This window comes from Actinia tenebrosa, unplaced genomic scaffold (assembly GCF_029948245.1).
Source record: "Actinia tenebrosa isolate PJP-AT-01 unplaced genomic scaffold, QUT_ActTen_1.0 PGA_scaffold10__47_contigs__length_13832649, whole genome shotgun sequence".
Classification (NCBI taxonomy): domain Eukaryota; kingdom Metazoa; phylum Cnidaria; class Anthozoa; order Actiniaria; family Actiniidae; genus Actinia; species Actinia tenebrosa.
In genome coordinates, this window is record NW_028292570.1 from 12,900,209 (window position 1) to 12,922,448 (window position 22,240).

At 38.5% G+C, this 22,240-nt stretch overlaps 3 protein-coding genes and 2 non-coding genes across 5 annotated transcripts; 3 read left to right on the plus strand and 2 right to left on the minus strand.

Moving 5' to 3' along the window:
• Window positions 1-576: 576 nt before the first annotated feature.
• Window positions 577-14,103, minus strand: LOC148913104 (NACHT, LRR and PYD domains-containing protein 3-like). The gene is made up of 4 exons (XM_089027036.1): window positions 14,035-14,103; window positions 6,189-6,808; window positions 4,393-4,446; window positions 577-2,762 (listed from the first exon to the last, which is right to left on the minus strand). The coding sequence occupies exons 2-4, from the start codon at window positions 6,793-6,795 to the stop codon at window positions 640-642; spliced, it is 2,784 nt and encodes a 927-aa protein (XP_088883162.1). The 5' UTR covers window positions 6,796-6,808; window positions 14,035-14,103; the 3' UTR covers window positions 577-639.
• On the plus strand, window positions 11,567-12,956 carry LOC148913105 (uncharacterized). Its single transcript, XM_089027035.1, has one exon. It carries the CDS (start codon window positions 11,818-11,820, stop codon window positions 12,601-12,603), a length of 786 nt encoding a protein of 261 aa, XP_088883161.1. The 5' UTR covers window positions 11,567-11,817; the 3' UTR covers window positions 12,604-12,956.
• A 529-nt stretch (window positions 14,104-14,632) lies between the features above and the next one.
• Trnas-aga (transfer RNA serine (anticodon AGA)) lies at window positions 14,633-14,714 on the minus strand. The gene has a single exon. It is a non-coding gene; the product is annotated as a tRNA-Ser (tRNA).
• A 1,044-nt stretch (window positions 14,715-15,758) lies between these two features.
• On the plus strand, window positions 15,759-15,842 carry Trnas-aga (transfer RNA serine (anticodon AGA)). Its single transcript has one exon. It is a non-coding gene; the product is annotated as a tRNA-Ser (tRNA).
• A 512-nt stretch (window positions 15,843-16,354) lies between these two features.
• Window positions 16,355-21,690, plus strand: LOC148913108 (FK506-binding protein 59-like). The gene is made up of 5 exons (XM_089026279.1): window positions 16,355-16,697; window positions 18,645-18,899; window positions 19,983-20,051; window positions 20,666-20,847; window positions 21,508-21,690. Exons 1-5 carry the CDS (start codon window positions 16,445-16,447, stop codon window positions 21,673-21,675), a joined length of 927 nt encoding a protein of 308 aa, XP_088882405.1. The 5' UTR covers window positions 16,355-16,444; the 3' UTR covers window positions 21,676-21,690.
• Window positions 21,691-22,240: the final 550 nt, after the last annotated feature.

The following is a 22,240-nucleotide window of genomic DNA, read 5'->3' on the forward strand; positions in this document are numbered from 1 at the left end:
CCACATTAGTCTAGAATTATTTCTTGATTTACTCGGATCATTCCAGCTTGTATTAGTCGTGTAGTGTTTTCTTCGTCCATGTTCAACTAAAGTCTTGTACAAAACAAGCCATCATTTGCCGTCATTTTTTTAACACAAGTTTGTTGACTTCAAAACAAAACATAACCAACTCAAAATACTATTTTATCAATGAAATGCTCTAAAATAACAATAAATATCTATGGTTTCTTTCTCATCGATAAGAAATGTGATTATGTTTTGACAAAGAAAACAAGTATTTTTGCTGTTGTCCGTATTTCAAGTCCAACTCACTTTGTTCAAAATATGAAGAAAAATGAATATTTGCAAAAAAAGTCTCTTTTAACTTGGTTGAATAAAAATATTGATGAAAACAAACTTGTTCTTGTATTGATATCAAACTACTGGACATTTGTCAAGGGATATTTTTGATTTTCAATGGATTTGTTTGAATATTTGTTGAGTATAAAACACAAATCTTTTCAATCAACTGCAAAAATAAAACTACAAGAATTTCTTGAGTATTCAATAAAATATGATATTATTTACAAAAACAGATTATATTCTACTCGTTTATTATGGTTTCATTCAATATTCTCTACATATATGAATTTTATTGATCTAAATATACAACACAACACCAGGGATCAGTTGTTGTCTTAACGACAGTTTACATTCACTTGTTATGTTATGATTATCCCGTAAGTCTAACACTTTTAGACGACAATCATCACGTATTAATACTGAACACAGACACTGAGCACCAACATCTGTTATATTATTAGCAGTTAGGACTAGGTCTGTTATCTTAGTACGAGGCAACATGTCACATATTATTTTAACATCAACATCTGTTATCTTATTATAACCTAGCTCTAGGCGTGTTATCTTAGTACGAGGCAACATGTCACATATTATTTTAGCACATTCATCGTCTAAATTACAATGAAACAGCGACAGTTCATCAACAATAGAAATACGAACAAGAGAATTACACAACATTCTGATCCCTGATGCTGATAAAGATGACGCCCCAATGTACAATCTATTAACAATGAATGACTGTGTAAATATTGGATGTTGTTTAGTTTTTTCTGCGTTGATTAAATTCACTATATCTAATAAATAACTTATGTACAAACAATCGATATCCGTTATTCCACTAAATCCAATCCACCCATCCCTATTACAGTATATGTGTTTAAGGTTATTTATTACTCTGGTAGAAAATCCATCGTCTTTGTACTCGTACAGACAGGATAAAGTTAGCAGTTTATTCCTCGTATCTTTTTCATCACCTGGTTTGATATTTTCTATCAACTTTTCCATCATTTTTTCATCTTTTTCTCTTGAAAACATTCCCGCCATGAACATGAATGTCACATCGCTCGTTTTCTTTTTCTCTGGGATTTGTTTTTTCTCTACAAACAAAAAAGCACACAGAAATTCTTGAATCGTTAAGTGGGTGAACGTAAATTCAAGTGGTGGTTTCTCGAATGGAGATTTTTTAACGCCAGGACAACAGTCAAGTAATCCACTCGCTTTCAGGTTTGTTATTTCTTCATCGTTAAGATTGAATTTTTTCATATCATTTTCGTTGAAAATATATTTATCTTCCATCATTAAATTCACCGCTAGTTCAGCTAGTTTATGTAATATTTCTTGTACTTTAGTTTCTTCCATTTCTTCATATTTAGAAGAGGAATGTTTCTTAATAAATACTTTGATTACTTCATGATAAAGTTCTGTTCTTGTGACGGGTAGTTTTTCTGTGGTTTTGGATTTAGTCATGTACCATTTAATATAGTAGCACATTAGATAACACATCACAGGAATGTGACCAAAACTTAAAAGAATTTCATTCGTTTTGATGTGATCAAGTGCTTTGTTCTTCATGCTTTCGTTCTCTTTAAAATATTTTTCGGTGTATTCTAGCACTTGAAGTGAAGAAAATCCTTGAATGTCACATCTCACATCAAAGGCAAGTTTTTTTAATTCCTCGGCTTCGCCAGGCCTCGAGGATATCAGGACCACTGCACCGTTTAACATCTTTCTTTTCATGATTTTGGCAATCAGAGCAGGAACAGGTATTTTTTCATGAGGGTCGTTTGGATATTTTGTCTCAAAGTCCCCGGTGATTTTCTCTCGATGCGGTTTATACTCATCATACCCATCAAAAATGATGAGCAGCTTCTCAGGATTTTCAATCATGTACTGCAGTAATGGCTCGTCTATCACCGAGTGCTCGTTCAGTAGGGAGGACCGATTTAAGATATCACGTAAGTCAAGCCTTTTTTCTTCTTCTTCTTGAAGTTGACAGAATGTCAACAGGAACACAAACTGAAAATCGGGTACTTTGGTATTTTCTTGACCTTCCTCAAACAATCGGTTATGCGACCAATCCCGTACCAGCTTACGACAAAAGAGGGATTTCCCAATTCCTGCTTTCCCCGTCAACAAGATAGATTTAGGATTGATCGTGTAAGAAGCTGCAGATTTCTGATCATCATTTTCCGGGCAAAGAAACATTTCTGAACAGTTCACGAGTTTTTTACTACTTGCTTGAACTTCATCCGATTGCCTCCTTCCAAATCCCCTTTCTTCAGGTTCCTCGAAGTGTTTTGGACCGCGTTGGATAGTCACACTCGTAAAGATGTCATCGGTTCTAATTTTCTTGTCTTCTTCCTCTGACAACAGAAAGTCGGTTTGCTGTTTGATGGATGACTTCAGTTTTTCTGTATATTCTGAAAATCAAAACAAAACAATTTAACACCCAAAACACAGGAAGAAAAGGTAAGAATAAAATATCTCAGTTTTTTTCGACTCAGGACTGATTAGAACTATGGGTATCTTACAGTCTTTTCGTATTTCATATTTATTTATCCATATATCTAACTATTCAACCATGTGTTATTTATTGATCTATATGCTTATCTATTTTTCTATTTATTTGCTAGTTACAAAGTTAGTTTGTTTATATTTTTGCCTGTTTGTTGGTTTGGTTTTTCGATTGTTGTTTGGTTTATTCATTTATTAATTGACTATCTAACATTCATTCATTCATTCATTTATTTGTTATGTATAAATTCATGAATTAACTTATCTATTAATTAAATCATTTATGCAATAACTTATCTATTTTTTATTTATTCATTGATGTATTTATTCATGTTTTTATTTATTTATCCATTCATTCATTCTTTGTTTTATTCGTCATTGCATTCATTAATTTTTAAATGCATTTATTCATTTATGTATTTATTCATCCACTCATTCATTTATTCATTCATTCATGCATTCATTCCTTTATGTATTTGCTCATTTTTTTATGCATTCATTAGTGCACTCATTCATTTCTTTGTATTCATTTATGTATTCATCTGTTCCCTTATTCATTCATTCATTAATGCATCCATTCATCTTTTTGTATTCATTTATGTATTCATTCATTCACTTATTCATTCATTCATTAGTGCATTCATTCATTTCTTTGTATTCATTAATGTATTTATCCGTTCACTTATACATTCATTCATTAGTGCATTCATTCGTTTCTTTGTATTCATTTATGTATTTATCCGTTCACTTATTCATTCATTCATTAGTGCATTCATTCATTTCTTTGTATTCATTAATGTATTTATCCGTTCACTTATACATTCATTCATTAGTGCATTCATTCATTTCTTTGTATTCATTAATGTATTCATCTGTTCACTTATACATTCATTCATTAGTGCATTCATTCATTTCTTTGTATTCATTAATGTATTTATCCGTTCACTTATTCATTCATTCATTAATGCATTCATTCATTTCTTTGTATTCATTAATGTATTTATCTGTTCACTTATTCATTCATTCATTAGTGCATTCATTCATCTTTTTGTATTCATTTATGTAATCATCTGTTCACTTATTCATTCATTCATTAGTGCATCCATTCATTTCTTTGTATTCATTTATGTATTCATCTGTTCACTTATACATTCATTCATTAGTGCATTCATTCATTTCTTTGCATTCATTAATGTATTCATCTGTTCACTTATACATTCATTCATTCATTAGTGCATTCATTCCTTTGTATTCATTAATGTATTTATCCGTTCACTTATTCATTCATTCATTCATTAGTGCATTCATTCATCTCTTTGTATTCATTCTGTATTCATCCATACATCTGTACACTATGTGCCAGAGCCCAGTTGCATAAAGATCTCTTAAAAACACTCGTAAGTATTGTCTTAGTACAATGGCCTATTGTTTTGGAACGATACTTACGGATGCTCTTATCTTAAGAGAGCTTTATACGACCGGGCCAAGATGAGTAATTTATTTATGTAAATAAACATGTACAAAAGTGAAACATACCTTTAGCATGATCCCTCTCTATGTTTTTTGGTATTTTTCTTTTGACATCTTCCTCTTAAAACACAAAAACATACAAAATGAATGGTTTTGCTTATTTGGGAATGTCACGTTTGCTATTGTGTGTAAGAATATAAGACATGTTTGTAACTAGTTTCTTCTTGAGCCTTAATTTTACTGTTAACCTTTGTGGGGCCGGCTCTTGGTTTAAAATTATCTTGTATGTATTGTTACAGTTAAGTTTAACAAACTACAGTATGTATCATTATAAAACCTGCCAACCAGAAAATATGATGCTAAAAAATATAATAGCATATAGTGTGGTTGCTATGGCAACACACTAGTGTCCAGGGCCCTAACGACAATTTTAGCCTTTCGGCGATTACTTTATTATTTTTTAACTTGAGCAAAAAATTGTTTTACTAATTTTTTTTTCCTATGACAATAACAGATATCGTAACCTAGCCTCATTTGATACCACCTCTCATATTTCAAAAACCTGCATTTATCTTTTTATTTAACCCTTTGACTCGTATAATGCTCGAAACCGCCCGTAAAGAAACACATGTTACTTGAAAAATTCCACCTTCAACAATTTTGAGCAAGGTCTAAACAGAAAAAATGTCGCAAAAAATTCTAACAAAAAACAAGAATCACTATCTTTGACTTCTTTTTCAAAGCTAAGAATCAAAATCACTCTTTATCATTGAATCATTTTTACTTCAATGTTATATTTCAACTCAAAAATAATGCTAAGTTCAAGGATCTGACTTTTGGATTTTAGACCTTTCTTTGCCATCAATTCTTTCTACACGACGAGCAACGGCCGTTTTTCTGGAGGTACTTCGTCACTACTCCATTCTTCACTCGTATGCATCAAAATGCTTTATGGGAAATCCTTTCAAATTTTGGCATGGAGTCATCCCTTCCTCATCTTTTTATTTTTATTTTTTTAATAAGTGTCGAGCCACTAGGTCTTACCAATGAAATATCAGCCTCACAGCATTCTCCATGAGTCAAATATTTGAGAAAAGGCAAAGTAGGTCCTGGTCGTCTAACTATTTCTAAAGGATAATTTGCACCAAAAATTCTCAAATGTACCGAGTACATGAATGTGCAAACTTTTGGCACTAAAATCCCTTGTATAATCTCAGTTCTGCGAGAAAATGCTGATTTAAGCTGTTCTAGGGCTTCATGATGCCCTCCAGCACTCAATAGATGGACAGAATGGCTCAGGAGTCAAAGGGTTAAACATTGCTGGACATTGCTCAATATAAATTAGGGAATGAATTGAGTAATGATCTTAGATCCGTAGAAACTTTGAATATCTTTAAGCGCCGAGTAGTGGCTCAGTTGCGCTCAGGTTAGAGGAGCTCGGTTCCTGCGGACCAGTGTGCTGGACTGATCTGCTGCTCTGTGCTTCAGGGTATTATAATATATCCAATATTATTAGAATCCTAATTTTGATATTTATTTGTTAAATCTTTGAATGTTTTTTGAGCGCAGAGTTGTGGCTCAGTCACACTTGGGTTAGGGGATCTCGGTTCCTGCTGACCAGCTGTGCGCTGGACTGATCCACTGCTCTGTGCTTAAGAGTATTCCCAATTATTAGAAACCTATTTTGATACTTATATTTTTAAATATCATAATATATTTTTATTATATATGTGTTTGTAAATAGATTTTCTTTGATATAGTTATTATTGTAACTGAAAAGCCCACATTGGGAGTTACTAAAAAAGTATGTATGTATGTAAATTATGCAAACTTTGTTTAAAGAAAATTTTAAGAAGTCTCACCTAAAAATCCATCTTTGAATAAAGCAGGATACATGTCACCATTACTATTCATGGACAGTACACCAACAATGTTATAATTATATCTTGGAATACCAAGCACGTAGTGTGAAAACTCCCCAATAATCACTGGTGCACCTTTAGCTCTCTTCACATCAAAGCCTTCTTTGCTTACATTACTCAGCTTGTATGATCCTCTTTGGTATTCAAACTGCAGCTCTATTTTCTTTTTATCTTCAAACACACATGCAGTCAGTTTCTTGTGTTGTTTTATCTCTTTCTCAGTAAGAACTTTATATTGTAGAGAATACTTCTTCTCCCCTTCAAACACAACTGTGTTAACATCTGCTTGTTTATGACTTTCGATACTCTTTACTTTCACTGGATCCTTTTGCTTGGGTTTTGGCTTCCATCGATGAACCAAAATTTCATCCAAATGTGCATCTATACCATCTGGGAAGATACTAGGACTTGTTACTAGAACTATATCTTCTTTCTCTGGCATAATCTTTGTAGCAAACCCAAGTTCATTGACTTCTTTTGTATCTTTATTTATTGTTTCTAATCTAACTATAGCTTTCTTATGTTGGTCTTCCAGAAAGAGAGCCATTTTGATGAACTGCCTGTTGAAGGAAAAAATAAAACATCTTACTATATGTTGAACTATAAAGGTTTGGGAAAAAAAAAAAAAAAATTGGAAATGGGAGGTTTTTGCTGACAATGTATAGTCCCAAAAATCATCCATACTTTTATCCGTAGGTTTTTGCATGACTTTAAAGGCACTGTTAAGAATTATTCTGGACATTTCAAATTTTCACCTGCCCCCCCCCCCCCCCCCCCCCCCCCCCCCCACTCTGCCATACATTATGAATGCAGCCTTAGATTGGAGCTATGCTATGTTGTATAATCCCTACCTCATTCGCGATTCTTTATTTTGTTAATTATCATATCTTTATTTGGAGGTAAAGCTTTGTAAATAAAATAAATAAACCCTCTGATAGGTTAAAATAATTCACATAGTCATTTAAAAAAATAATTGATTCTCAATTAGTAGGCACCGTCCTTAACAATAATTCATGAAAGACTTTATAGCACAATTGTTTACCATTTCAAATCACTATTGGTAGCATCCTTCAATCCATAATAAAAATGCTTCCCAACTTCATTGACCTCCAATTGTAAAAATAATCTTTTTTCTCATAAGTTGAGCATCTTACATGCTCATGATGTACATAAATATAATACTAGATCTAAACATAATATAAGGAAATCTGTAGCATGTCATAAGTGGGGACTCAGTCATCCACAAGGAACCTTGAAACCTTTTCAATAGAATTTATATTTTGAACTCAGTTCAAGTTCTTTGTCATCAGCTGTCAATCAAAACTGTTCATCTATGTAACATAAGATGGTCGCGTGACCTCTAAAGTCTCGTGATCTCTCGACACACCTTTGCATCTCTTGGGTATTGTATTATCCTACAACAGTTCTAGATCTTAGTACTCATAATTCACTTAAGGAGGCTGTGGGTAGTTTTGGTCTGGCACACCTAGCCTCATTGAAACGGCTACAACTTCATCTTGAATAACTCGATCTGCAAGCACTTTTCACACAATGTTAGGAAAGGATTAAAGGTTTCAAAAATGATAAGTTAGTTTAAAGTGGCCTTTTCGTTATGACGTAATGGTGACATCATAGAAATCCTTTACTGCTTATTTTCTCAAAAACTAGACCTTAACTTTCAAAGCGACTTGCACCAGTCGATAGTATTCATCAAGGCACCCAATATATTGCAATATGGAAAAAAATGTATGAGAGCCTTTTCCAAATATTATGTGATGAATATTTTCATGGACTTTTACTATTATTTCCAGCGTTACAACTTTATAACCTCAAAATCGGGACTTTAATTTAGTGGATTCAATATTTTTAGTAGCTAGAATATAGGTATGAATATATAGACACTGTCTTTATAGAGTAAGAATCAAATTGTGACTTTCGGCTTTCTAAGGTTATGGATTTTTTGATATGAAGCTAAATGACCCCATTTGTTGTCAAAAGCGATAGAAAATATTGATGAAAGCAGCATTCAAAAAATCAAACGATTTTTTTCTAATGAAGTCACTAAAAGATGTATCTTTTACAAATATTCTCCTTTAATGTGGTTAAATTTAAGCAAAGTTAACTGGGAGTGGAGTGCTGGCCAGCGGTGTGAGACTTGCCCATGCGCAGTTGCTGCCTAAGGCCTCGTGGTTGCTGTAGCTGAGTTGCTGTTAGCCATTGCCTTCATATCGCGGTTTTGCTTCTGGTTTATACGCCTTTTTTCAAGCCATCCTTTCTCAATCCTTATTGTTAGTGGTTCTTCCAGCGTTTCGACGTCTATTTACGATCGTCTTTCCATTGTTCCTTGTCCTCGTGTTAATTGTTTGGTCGATAAAAAATGCCCCGTAACACACGCAATAGCTTGGACAGCATGGTTCCTACCTCTTGTTCTTCTTCGCTGGCTCCTCCAGTTTCGGTTGAGTCGGCTTGTAATGGCGTCCCTACATCTACTGCGCCGTCTACTGAGTTGGTTACATCAGTAGTAGAAGCTTTAAAAGCACCTTTGGTGGCCATGGTCAACTCCGCTTTACTAGCGGCAGGTGTTGCCTCGTCATCGGCGGGTTCTGGATCTTTGCCCAAGAACAACGAGGGTTCTTCGACGCCTCTGGCCAACCGTACTAACCAATTGGCCCAGACTGGCTCATCTATGCCGTGGATATCCATGGCCGGGTCGCCTCCTTCTTCATCAACTGCGTCTTCGGCTTATTTGCCTCCGCCATCTTGCTCAGGTACGTCTGCCTTATCTGTACCTTCATTTGTATCGCCTTATACTCTCCCTCGGCCCGTAACTGTCCCAAGTGCCGCGACGTCGTCTTCGTCATTTTCGGCGCCGGAAAATTTCCTGGGGAACACGCCCCCCCTTAACCAGCCGTTTGTAGTGGGTCCTGGTTATTCTCCCGTTCCCTACAAAGTGGTGGCCCAAATTCTTGCCGGAAAATTTGTTCATCTTGAGGACTTGCTGCTGGAAAACATCTCCTCTCAAGAACCAGAGCCACAACTGCACTTCGATGGCCGCCTCATCCTTTGTAACACCGCCAAAAAGAACAAAAAGCAAATTTCAGATATTACATCTTGGGTGGAAGCTTTCACCATTTATTCTTTAATCGTCGGAAAATATTTTCCCAACCGCAAAGACGATTTGCTCAAGTACAAGCTCCTTATCTTGCGCACATACCGACAGTTTAGTGGCAGTGCATGGCTGAACTATGATCGGGAGTTTCGAGAATATGCTGCTGCTGAGAAATGCACAACGTGGTCAACAATGAAGGTCCAACTTTACAGTTTTAACACTGCAGGTGCCCAGGTGCGCCCTCGAGTGGTTGCTTCAACTACAGCAGGGGGGAGGGAGGCCCAAGGTAGTTTGACCTCAAGGGTCCTTTGCCACTCTTGGAATGCTGGTCGGTGCATTGCCCCTTCTCCAGAATGTCGGTTCCGCCATGCTTGCAGTAGCTGCGAAGGGGACCATCGCAAGAGTGCATGCCCAGAGCCGATCAAGCCCAGAAATTTGGAACGTTCCCGCTCTGTCAATCCGTCCGAGGCCAAGCGCAGAAAATACCACTAAGCATGTGACTTTGGACTCAAGGCTGTGTTATTAGGTTCAGAGAACAGCACCATTTTAATTTTCGTTCTAGTTTGTTGAATATCACTTAGACACTACATTGTGCGTCGAACTTAACGTACGTCATTTAATGTTGACTTAATCATTTATGGGGGCATTTGTTGATCTATTTATACATTGTTTCATAGGCACCAGCCTTCCCCTCCCTTCAGTTGCCGAAATTTCTTCTTTGAATTATGATAAATTCGCCCATGGCTTACAGAATCACCCCAATCGGCAATGGGTAGAATTTATACTGCATGGCATTAAAGATGGTTTCCAACTGGGTTTTAAGTCGTCTGTCAAGTTGAAATCGTCAAAGAAGAACAAAGCTTCAGCATATCAGCAGTCTCAAGTCATGGACGTGTATTTAGACAAGGAAGTTAGATTGGGGCGGGTGGCTGGCCCCTTTGAATCCCCTCCCATTATTCCTCTTCAAGTAAGCAGTTTTGGCGTGATTCCAAAGAAAGGTCAACCAGAAAAATGGCGTCTTATTTTTGACCTGTCCTCCCCATTTGGCCACAGTGTTAACGATGGCATCGACCCTGAGGAGTGCTCACTCCAATACATTAGAATTGACGATATAGTTAAGATGAGTTCCAAACTGGGTAAGGGGGCTATGCTGGCTAAGTTCGACATCGAAAGTGCTTTCAGAAATGTCCCAGTTCACCCATCTGACCGACATCTTTTGGGCATGAGATGGAGGTCAAAGTACTTTGTTGACCTTGTCCTTCCCTTTGGTTTGCGATCAGCCCCCTTCATCTTTAACTCAATCGCCAATGCAGTGGAGTGGATTCTTCAGTCTAACTATGGGATACCTGACATCCGCCACTATTTAGATGATTTCGTACTAGCTGGACCTCCTAATTCAGCTTTATGTGCTAACAATTTAGCTATCGCTACATCCATTACTGCTGACCTAGGTCTGCCCCTACACCCAGACAAGTGTGTAGGGCCATCCACTTGCCTAGTAGTTTTAGGGATTGAAATTGACACAATGGCCGAAACTCTGCGTCTCCCTGCCGACAAATTTGCTGCTACCCTGGAACTGTTGAGAACTTGGTCTTCTTACAAATGGTGCCACAAGAAACAACTTCAGTCGCTGATTGGTGTACTCCATCATGCCTCTAAGGTAGTTTGGCCAGGTCGCACGTTTCTTCGGAGAATGATTGATCTACTCTGTTGCTTCCGAAAAGACGATCACCCCATCCGCCTGAATACAGAATTCAAGAAAGACCTGAAGTGGTGGCTGGTTTTTTTCAATCAATGGAATGGGATAAGTTTTTTCCTGCTCCCCTCACTACAGCCTCCACCTACGGTTTGCGTAGGGTCAGACGCCTCAGGAACACGGGGTTATGGTGCCTTCCTCGATTCTGATTGGTTCAATGGCAGGTGGTTACCTCGGCAAGCTTCCCTCTCCATTGCTTACAAGGAGTTATTTCCAGTCGTACTGGCAGCGCATATCTGGGGTCACGGTTGGAGAAAGCAGCGTGTTCTGTTTAAGGTGGACAACGAAGCTGTGGTAGCAATCTTAAATAGCAGGACTTCCAGAGACTCTTCGATCATGGTTTTACTCCGAAGCCTTCTGTTTGCAGCAGCCCGTCATGGCTTTTCCTTTTCAGCTGAACATGTGGCAGGTATTCGTAATGGGATAGCTGATGCTCTTTCTCGTTTTAATATGCAGGTCTTCCGTTCTCTGGCCCCGAACGCCAACCTATACCCAGCAGAGGTCCCAGCTCAGCTTCTGTCTTCTCTGACATCGGTTCTCTAAATAATCAGTGTTTGGTCTATTTATCTGAGGGTTTAGCGCATTCCACCCGTCGCTGTTATTCTACCGCCCAAGAGAAGTTTGTCAACTTTTGCTACCAAAGTGGCCGCTTATCCCCATCAGGCTCACCATGTCCCACAGATGAATGGACCCTCTGCTTATTTATGACAATGCTGGCCGAGTCGATGCGTCATTCCTCTATAAAAGTTTATCTGTCAGCTGTCCGTTCCCTCCATATTGAACAAGGTTTCGATGATCCACTTCAGAACTGCTTGCGGCTCCAAAGAGTGACAAAAGGCATTAAGCGAACCCAAGGTGTCGTCTCTTCTTCGTCTAGACTTCCTGTTACTCCAGAGGTCCTGAGAGTAGTACACTCTGGCTTGGTTCTATCTTCGTTCAATGACTGCATGTTTTGGGCTGCCTGCTCATTGGCTTATTTTGGTTTCCTTCGCTCAGCCGAATTTACTTGCCCCTCGCTTAAAAAATTTGATCCAGATGTACACCTGACTGTGCAGGACATAACCGTGGACTCTACAGGGTCTCCTTCTTGCTTAAGACTGTTCATTAAAGCCTCAAAAACGGATCCGTTTCGTCAGGGTTGTCATGTGTATGTTGGTCGCGGATCATCATCCCTGTGTGCTGTGAGAGCAGTGCTGAACTATTTAGCATATCGTGGTAATCTTCCAGGCCCACTCTTCCTGCTGGCTGATGGTCAGCCACTGACTAGGCAGCTGGTCACGGACAGACTCAGGGCTATTCTACGATCAGCAGGTGTAGCTGGTAACTTTTCAAGCCATAGCTTCCGTATTGGGGCCGCAACTACAGCGGCTCAAGTGGGTATACCAGATCATTTAATCCAAGTCTTGGGCCGTTGGAAAAGTGATGCCTATAAACAGTATATTAGAACTCCTCAGCAAGTAATCATTAGTGCCTCTGGTAAACTTGCTTAGTTTTGGTAAGTGGTATCCTTTTAGCTTGGCCACCATTTGTACATTGTCAATTTTGCCCTCATGCTAGCCATTGCCACCTGGGTTTAGTCGCGTACACCACACTACCTATGGATGTTGTGTCTGCATGCGTGACAACTGGAGAGGCAGCGACTGTTGGTGCTTGGAGATGCAGTTTTGGGTGTTAGTCGGTCCCATGGCTCCTGCCACGGGTCGACCAACTCCAAGCACCACACTAAATGCTTGGAGAGGAGTAATGGAGGTTGACCCGTGGCTTGGTTGCCATGGTTACCTCTTGCCAGCTAGTTGCCATCGCCTACCGCTTTGCCAGGCACCTACTCTCCATCGTAACGACAAGTTAAATTTCTTATGCATTGAAGGGTTTTAAGGCAGCCAAATAAAAATAAGTATGCTTATGCTTTGCTGTCGTTACAAGACTTTGTACACAGAGCCCAGCAAAGCGTAAGCGGTGCAGCCAGCCATAACAGCACGCGACAAGGAATAACACGGAAGTCAAGCATGAATAATCAACAAGCAGCTGTGAGCAAAAAAAATCGTGAGCGTACTTATTTCTATAAGTATGTTTCTATGATTCATACTCAAAACGAAAAGGCCGCTTTAAACTAATTTATCATTTTTGAAACCTTTAATCCTTTCTTGACATTGTGTGAAAAGCGCTTGCAGATCGATTTATTCAAGATGAAGTTATAGCTGTTTCAATGTGGCTAGGTGTGCCAGACCAAAACTACCCACAGCCTCCTTAAACAAGTATATCTAAATTCGTCAAAAAATATGACAAACTGGAAACCAAACGTTTGTGAATTCATCGATCGGGTACCAAGAATATAACAGATCCAAGAAAAATGGTTAATAATACAATATAGAATTGAATATTACCAAGCTAGATTAGGACACTACGACATACAGGATCGTCAAGAAAATCATAGAAATATATGAGAAAAAAAGTTAAAATACGATACTAAATGAAGAAATTATACACCTAGACGTTTGATAAATGGCTTGGTGTTCCAAATAAACCATTCGTATGATTTTCTCTGAGTACAAGACACGAACACGGCTTCCTGAAGCTTTGAAAACTCGCCAAGACAGCCAACACCCATATTTACAGCGTCCTTCGCTCGATCGATATCAAAACGTTTCACTAACAGACGATATCAACCCAGCTAAACTGCTTGGAATCCAAATTCTTACTTCATTATTCTACAAGCATTATCCTATCTGGTTATTTGGTCAAATGAGGTTTTTACAGGCTTTCAAATCACACAGTTACAAGTTCAACTCTTCCATGATCAAACCTGTGTATTGTAGAACCTTACAGTAAATCTTATCTAGAATATACTAAGAGATCTACTATATCACACGTAACTAATGTATTTATACACTGATTGATACAAATTAACACGTATTACTTACTTGAAATTCAAAGAGAAGAGGACGAGAAAGATTACCAAACCTTTGCTTTGCTTTCACCAGACAAACAGGAAATGTAAATCAAACGAGCAGATAACAGCAGAAAGACTGGTACGAGAAGGTGTGTTTGGGTGGTGTCGGCCTTTGTGGAGGAGGGGGGGAGGGGGGAGGGAGGGGGGGAGGGGGAAAGGAAATACCAACACTTCTTAAAACATGTAAAACATTATGTAGAAGAGGAATCTAAACAAGCCAATGCTTGGAATTTTCTTTGGTGAAAAATGTGCTTAAAGAACCAATAAGAAAATATGTGTAGACGTGAGGGGAGGGGTGGTGGGACGTGCGCAAATGCGTGGATTCCAAACCGATCAAATAAAGCATGTATTGTAACCAAAATGTTCTCAATCATTTAACCTCCACCTGAAACTACAATTAGAACTTGATAGAACTTCTTTTGGTTTTGGACCAGAAAGTCTTTTTTCATACAACTGAGTCACACTTTAAAGCTCTAGTGTGTTCAACATGTCTGTGTCAAAGAAAAATAACTATTTTTTCATTTAAAAGCAAGAACAATCTTCAGAGTTTGGAGAAAAAGGTAAAAAATCGTTGCGAGCAGGATTCGAACCTGCGCGGGAAGAACCCATTGGATTTCTAGTCCAACGCCTTAACCGCTCGGCCATCGCAACTCAGTTCTCTGTGCTTTTCGTGAGCAAAAGTTCAACCAGCAAACCTTATTTATGGTAACCATAGATGAACTTTGCGTGTTATACAAATCTCAATATCACGTGATTTTACCGACGTCGATTCTGCCTGAACTTAATTTCTAAGCGGCTGAAGATCCTATTACCGCTCTTAATGGTTAGCGAGAATATAACTCAAACTTCACAGTTAACAGGTAAAATGAAAACTAGTGAAGATAGTAGAATACTAAAGACATAAAAGAGAAAGGTTTTGGCTGTAGATATGGCTTTGTGTAAACTTCTTTGCGAAGCAAGCTAGTCTCAAACTTCACAGTTAATAGGTAAATTGAAAACTAGTGAAGATATAGTAGAATACTAAAGACATAAAAGAGAAAGGTTTTGGGTGTAGATATGGCTTTGTATAAACTTCGTTGCTAAGCAACATATTCAGTATCAGAGAAAATCTTTTCCCAAAATGCTTTGGCTTAATTACAGAGACTAGACTTACAGCTGAAGTTGATTATTTCTTGGTATTCTTTTCCTTGCTAGAACTCTGTTCTTGACCGAGTATTCCTCTCAAATTATTCAATTGGGACATTTAATCACGTGATTTAGAAGTAACATTTCTAAATGAAATTAATATTGACCAGTATGTATTATATTGATAATCCGAGCCCATCCCACACGGCGCACTGCCACATCTATCTAGTACTACTTTTTCGTGGGATTGCCAGCTCACTAGATACACCATGCTGACGAGGCCCAATACAGGCCGAAACAGCTGTCCACAGTTTCTAGTTGAGCTGGCTCATTTTTTACGCGACTTGAAGTTGTGAAAGGCTTGTATGGCACTCTTCTTCAGTTGTTTCATCTAAGTCTCGTAATTTACTTATTACGCATGTATTATATTGAGCTGCTCCTCGCAGTATATGAAGCAACTTATGCAGCTGCAACTTGAAAGACTAAGAAAAAATCCCGAGTCTTGAACGGGATTTGAACCTGTGCCCTGGCAATTCCGTTCCAACTCTCATACATGAATTTAAAAAAACAGTCGCGATGGCCGAGTGGTTAAGGCGTTAGACTAGAAATCTAAAGTGGGGTCTCCCCGCGCATGTTCAAATCCTGCTCGCGACGATGTTTATTTTTCTACCAAGAGAGAATGAACTAGAATACCTACTGGAATACCTGCTGTTTTCCCGAAGTGTCCCTGTACCCCAAGTACAATTTTCTTTTTCTTTTGATGTTGACCCTTGAAACTTACGTGGCATAATCCAACTACCTTTTAGAGTACTGAAAAGAATTTAAGAAAATGATTAGATGAAGAGAAATTGTGGAATAATTGAAAGACAGAAAGACAGAAAGAAAGAAAGAAAGAAAGAAAGAAAGAAAGAAAGAAAGAAAGAAAGAAAGAAAGAAAGAAAGAAAGAAGGAAGGAAGGAAGGAAGGAAGGAAGGAAGGAAGGAAGGAAGAAAGAAGGAAGGGATGGAAGAAACAAAAGAAACGGAATATAAAGAAAACTACATGAAGAGTAAAGCGAAAAAGGAATGAAGGAAAAGAAAGGAGAATGAGAGAAAAGTAATAACGGCAACGTAAACTCGAAACTGGGATCCCTGTGCCTAAGAATGAAACTTCCTACTCAGGGGGGTAGGCATAGTGAGACTTTGTTTACCGCCATTTTGAAGTTTAGTTGTGAAAGGAGAAACATTTGTCTTTCTCTTAAACCTTTGCTTTCTGCAATGCCTTCAGTTGTAGACGAAAAAGATCCCAAACAAGAACCCACAGTCAATGAAGAAGAGCTATACGGAGTCGATTTAACAGAGGCTCAAGATGGCGGTGTGAGAAAAAAAATCTTGGTTGAAGGGAAACGTGGTCAAACTTCAGTTGGAGAAGGATGTACTGTTATGGTCAGCTATGTCGGCAGATTTCTTGATGGAGAGGTTTTCGATTCAAATCTTGCTGGAGAACCTTTCCAATTTGTTTTAGGAGAAGGTAATTATTTGCTTAAATCTCGTTACCTAATCGAATAGTGTCAATCATTCCCAAGAGATTGAGATTGAAGAGATTGAAGGAACAAGCATGGCAGCCATGTTGGATGACACAACAAAATTCAGGGTTTAATCGGTGATTTATCCATGCCCTGACTTAGATCAGTCCAGAGGTTGTTTCAGGATTCAATCTGTGAGTTAGCCATACCCTGACTTAGATTAGCCCAGAGATTGTTTCAGGGTTCAATCTGTGAGTTAGCCATGCCTTGATTTAGATCAGCCCAGAGGTTGTTTCAAGGTTTAATCTGTGAGTTAGCCATACCCTGACTTAGATTAGCCCAGAGATTGTTTCAGGGTTCAATCTGTGAGTTAGCCATACCCTGACTTAGATCAGTCCAGAGGTTGTTTCAGGGTTCAATCTGTGAGTTAGCCATGCCTTGATTTAGATCAGCCCAGAGGTTGTTTCAGGGTTTGATCTGTGAGTTAGGCTCGCCCTGACTTAGATCAGCCCAGAGGTTGTTTCAGGGTTCAATCTGTGAGTTAGCCGTGCCCTGACTTAGATCAGCCCAGAGGTTGTTTCAGGGTTTAATCTGTGAGTTAGCCATGCCCTGACTTAGATCAGCCCAGAGGTTGTTTCAGGGTTTAATCTGTGAGTTAACCGTGCCCTGACTTAGATCAGCCCAGAGGTTGTTTCAGGGTTTAATCTGTGAGTTATCCATGCCCTGACTTAGATCAGCCCAGAGGTTGTTTCAGGGTTCAATCTGTGAGTTATCCATGCCCTGACTTAGATTAGCCCAGAGGTTGTTTCAGGGTTTGATCTGTGAATTAGCCATGCCCTGACATAGATCAACCCAGAGGTTGTTTCAGGGTTTGATCTGTGAATTTGCCATGCCCTGACTTAGATCAGCCCAGAGGTTGTTTCAGGGTTTAATCTGTGAGTTATCCATGCCCTGACTTAGATCAGCCCAGAGGTTGTTTCAGGGTTTAATCTGTGAGTTACCCATGCCCTGACTTAGATTAGCCCAGAGGTTGTTTCAGTGTTCAATCTGTGAGTTATCCATGCCCTGACTTAGATCAGCCCAGAGGTTGTTTCAGGGTTTAATCTGTGAGTTATCCATGCCCTGACTTAGATCAGCCCAGAGGTTGTTTCAGGGTTCAATCTGTGAGTTACCCATGCCCTGACTTAGATTAGCCCAGAGGTTGTTTCAGGGTTTGATCTGTGAGTTAGACATGCCCTGACTTAGATCAGCCCAGAGGTTGTTTCAGGGTTCAATCTGTGAGTTACCCATGCCCTGACTTAGATTAGCCCAGAGGTTGTTTCAGGGTTTGATCTGTGAATTAGCCATGCCCTGACTTAGATCAGCCCAGAGGTTGTTTCAGGGTTCAATCTGTGAATTAGCCATGCCCTGACTTAGATCAGCCCAGAGGTTGTTTCAGGGTTTGATCTGTGAATTAGCCATGCCCTGACTTAGATCAGCCCAGAGGTTGTTTCAGGGTTCAATCTGTGAATTAGCCATGCCCTGACTTAGATCAGCCCAGAGGTTGTTTCAGGGTTCAATCTGTGAATTAGCCATGCCCTGACTTAGATCAGCCCAGAGGTTGTTTCAGGGTTCAATCTGTGAATTACCCATGCCCTGACTTAGATCAGCCCAGAGGTTGTTTCAGGGTTCAATCTGTGAGTTACCCATGCCCTGACTTAGATCAGCCCAGAGGTTGTTTGAGGGTTTGATCTGTGAATTAGCCATGCCCTGACTTAGATCAGCCCAGAGCTTGTTTCAGGGTTCTATCTCTGAGTTAGCCATGCCCTGACTTAGTTCAGCCCAGAGGTTGTTTCAGGGTTTGATCTGTGAGTTAGCCATGCCCTGACTTAGATCAGCCCAGAGGCTAAAAAAATTGGAGGTTTTAAAATTTAGGAAATCAAGTTTTTCACCATTTTTGATTATCTTATTAGGTGTAGTAATCAAAGGATGGGATATTGGAGTAGCAACAATGAAAAAAGGAGAGAAAGCACAACTGACAATCAAGCCAGAGTACGGTTACGGCAAGAAGGGGGGAAGTAAAATACCCCCTGACAGTACGTTACAGTTTGAAATTGAACTGCTAGACTGGAAGGGCACTAACGTAACAAAGGATGGCCAAGTAACTAAAATAGTCATGAAGAAAGGAGTTGGATACGACAGACCTAATATTGGTGCACAAATTGAAGGTATTGTCTCCTGTTCAGCAACAATTTCCTGTTGAAGGCATATCATAATAATTATTAGCATATACCAACTTGTGTACTTCCTAAGAATGCGCATGCTCATTGGTTAATTGGAGGTGAATATTGTGATATATTCACCTCTGAATCTTGGAATATTGAGTCGGCAACAAAATGGCATCTGCCGGCAATCGTTTTGCTGTGAAAGTAAATGTCATTCCTATCAATACTAAAAAGGCAACAAAGTATGGCCTAAAAGTTTTGCTAAAAGTTTTGTGTGAATTGGTCACGCAAACTAAAAGTTTCTGTTTGTTTGTTTTATTGAATTATTGTATATACTTATTTCAATAAAGTTAGTCACCAAAAACCTAGAAAGCTGTGATCGCTGAGAATCATGTTTTATATCCAACAAGTAAAGCTTTTGACACAAACTGCAGCAGTTGAGGATGCTCAGAGGAGGATAACTTGTAACTGGTAGAAGATCTCAAGTCCATAAACAGTTATCAAGCGGTTAAAACATGTAAAATGTATCTACCCATAATCCTTGCCGGTCTCAGCTTTGTAGCTTTTCAGGCGACTAACTTTATTGAAATAAGTATATATAAAAATAAGTTACTCTGTACACAAGTTGGTATATGCTAAAACAATTATTCACCTCAGGCTCAGTGAATATGGAGAAGACTCAATGACTTCACCTTCGGCGAATAATGCTAACTATTCACTGTAATGTAATGTAAGGTTATGATTGTGGTTTATATTGCACCCTTTCTGTGTACATATTCAAAGACGCTTACAACGAGGTGGTTAATATGAGGCGTAGGTACTAAGGGTGGTCTTTTACATTCCTCCAATTTTGGTTAGTAATGATGAGTGTGGAGAGATGGGACCACAATTTACAGTCAAACCACGTCAGCAAGGTTTTTATTTCTTTTTTTGTTTTTTTTGGATAGGAATGACGCAAATGAAAGTGCATGCATGTGCTGTGTGCTCTCATAAAGCACATGCTCCTAACCAATCAGAATGCGAGATTTATAACAGTTATTTTATAAAGCAAAGCATATGTTGTATAATAATTTTTCTTTCTTTTAGCTCATATAACTGGTACCTGTGAAGAGAAAGTGTTTGACGACAGAGATATAACGTTTACATTTGGTGAAGGTTAGTAATGGAAAACTGATGTGTTAATAACCATCATCATCATCATCACCATAATTATCATCATCTACATCAACACCATCATCATCATCATACATCATCATACATCATCACCATCGTCATCACCATCATCACCATCACTATCATCATCATCACCATCATCATCATCACCATCGTCATCATCATCATCATCACCACCATCCTCATCATCACCATAATTATAACGTCCAAACGGGGCCCAACACGTTAAAACAAATGGGAAACTAATTTGTAAATATTAAGTAAAAGGAAATCTAATTAAAAGCTAGTCTAAAAAGGTGGGTCTTTAACAACGTCTTGTTATGTATCTCTTGTGGTAAATTGTTCCATAACTTCGGAGCAGCCGCAGAAAAAGCACGGTCTCCTAGTGTCTTTTTGGTCAAAAAGCTTGGCGGCTGCAGAAGCAAACCTTTAGAAGATCTAAGATTATAAGAATTGTTATCCTTAATGCTAACCAGTTCACATATATATCTTGGGAACAGAGACATGAGTGCATATTTTACACTGTATTCCTTATTAATTAATTTTTTTTTTTAAATCAAGGTTTATTAACAAATTCAAATGTTTTTGATTTAAAGGTTCAGAGATTGGCCTCGTTGAAGGTGCCGAAGAAGGGATTGGCAAAATGATGAATAAAGAGACTGCAAAAGTGTTTATCAAGCCTGGAAAGTACGGATACGGACCAGAAGGAAACTCCGAACTTGGAGTCCCTCCTAATGCCGCTCTTACTTATGTTATTGAAATAAAGAACTTTGAAAAGGTAAACATTTAATACTTATTGACTGGGACCGAGGGTAATAGTGTGTTTGTGGTCCCGAGACAGCGCTTTTTAAGAGGCGAAGCTGCTGATGATGCAATCATTTAGAGGTTAACCAATGGTTACTTTTTCTTTTCTATAAAATACCTTGTGTTCCTTGTATCGAATCATAGACAGCTCTAAAACATTCTATAAGCCCTGCATTGCTTGTCATTGTTATTATCAGCACCATAATATTATCATCAATCACCATAATCATTAGTCAACATCATTATCATTGTCACCATCATCAACACCATCACCATCATCAACATTATCAACATTACCATCATCATCATCGCCGTCATCACCATCATCACCATCATCATCACCGTCATCATCATCAGTCATCAACACCATCACCATCATCACTATTATCAACATTACCATCATCATCATCACCGTCATCATCATCACCATCATCATCATCACCGTCATCAACACCGTCACCACCATCACCATGATCATCATCATCATCATTATCGTCATCACCATCATCAACACCATCATCATTATCATCATCACCACCATTACCACCATCATCATCATGATCATCATCATCATTATCGTCATCATCAAACTCAATCAGGAAGAGTAAAAACTGATTATATCATGTTTTCCTAGTTTTCAGAAGCATGGGAACTTTCAAACGAGGAAAAGATCGCTACAGCACTGAGAATGAAGGAAAAAGGAACAAAATTCTTCAAGGTACAGACATTATTTTATATGATTGTGCATGAAGAGAACACTTTCTTAGAAAGATTAGATTCAGTGGATAAATGTATTCGATAACAGCATCAACTTATTCATTTACCTTTTTGCTTGCTGGTTTTTTTTTTTTTTTGTTTATCTATCTATTCATTTAGAGGCTTGCATCACGCTTGGCTTACAAAGGAGAACAACAACAACGAAATAAATGCAAAGCAAAATGACGGGGTTGAAGAACGGAACTTATCCACTGGATAAGGATTTATCTATCGGAGAGCGCTATCCACCCTTTGTACCACCGCCCGGGGGGGGGGTACTCTGCCAGAATTTGGGTAGGGGTGTTCCGCTGGGATTCTGAAAGGGGTACCCTGTTTATGACAACAAAAAAAAAACAAATTTGTAGACCCTGTTCATGACAAAAGATATAATTAATTGCACTGAGTTCCTGTTTCAATGATCATGTCATCTCGCATATTGTTTTTTTACGACCATTTTTTATAACCAGTTTTGGTCAATATGAAAGTAGAAACCCTGTATATGACAGGAAACCCTGTATATGACAGAAGAACTTCAAACTTGAGTGAAATTGCATACCCTGTTTATGACAAGAAGCTCGAAAAACCGTACCCTGTTCAGCGGATCATCCACG

Excerpts from the sequence above, each read along its gene's own strand:
- LOC148913104 (XM_089027036.1), bottom strand. The coding sequence starts at position 6,795 with ATGGCTCTCTTTCTGGAAGACCAACATAAGAAAGCTATAGTTAGATTA. Across the intron at positions 4,447-6,188 it reads ATTCAAAGATGGATTTTTAG|AGGAAGATGTCAAAAGAAAA; the intron begins GTGAGACTTCTT and ends TTGTGTTTTAAG. Across the intron at positions 2,763-4,392 it reads AGAGAGGGATCATGCTAAAG|AATATACAGAAAAACTGAAG; the intron begins GTATGTTTCACT and ends TTTGATTTTCAG.
- LOC148913105 (XM_089027035.1), top strand. The coding sequence starts at position 11,818 with ATGACAATGCTGGCCGAGTCGATGCGTCATTCCTCTATAAAAGTTTAT.
- LOC148913108 (XM_089026279.1), top strand. The coding sequence starts at position 16,445 with ATGCCTTCAGTTGTAGACGAAAAAGATCCCAAACAAGAACCCACAGTC. Across the intron at positions 16,698-18,644 it reads CCAATTTGTTTTAGGAGAAG|GTGTAGTAATCAAAGGATGG; the intron begins GTAATTATTTGC and ends TTATCTTATTAG. Across the intron at positions 18,900-19,982 it reads TATTGGTGCACAAATTGAAG|CTCATATAACTGGTACCTGT; the intron begins GTATTGTCTCCT and ends TCTTTCTTTTAG.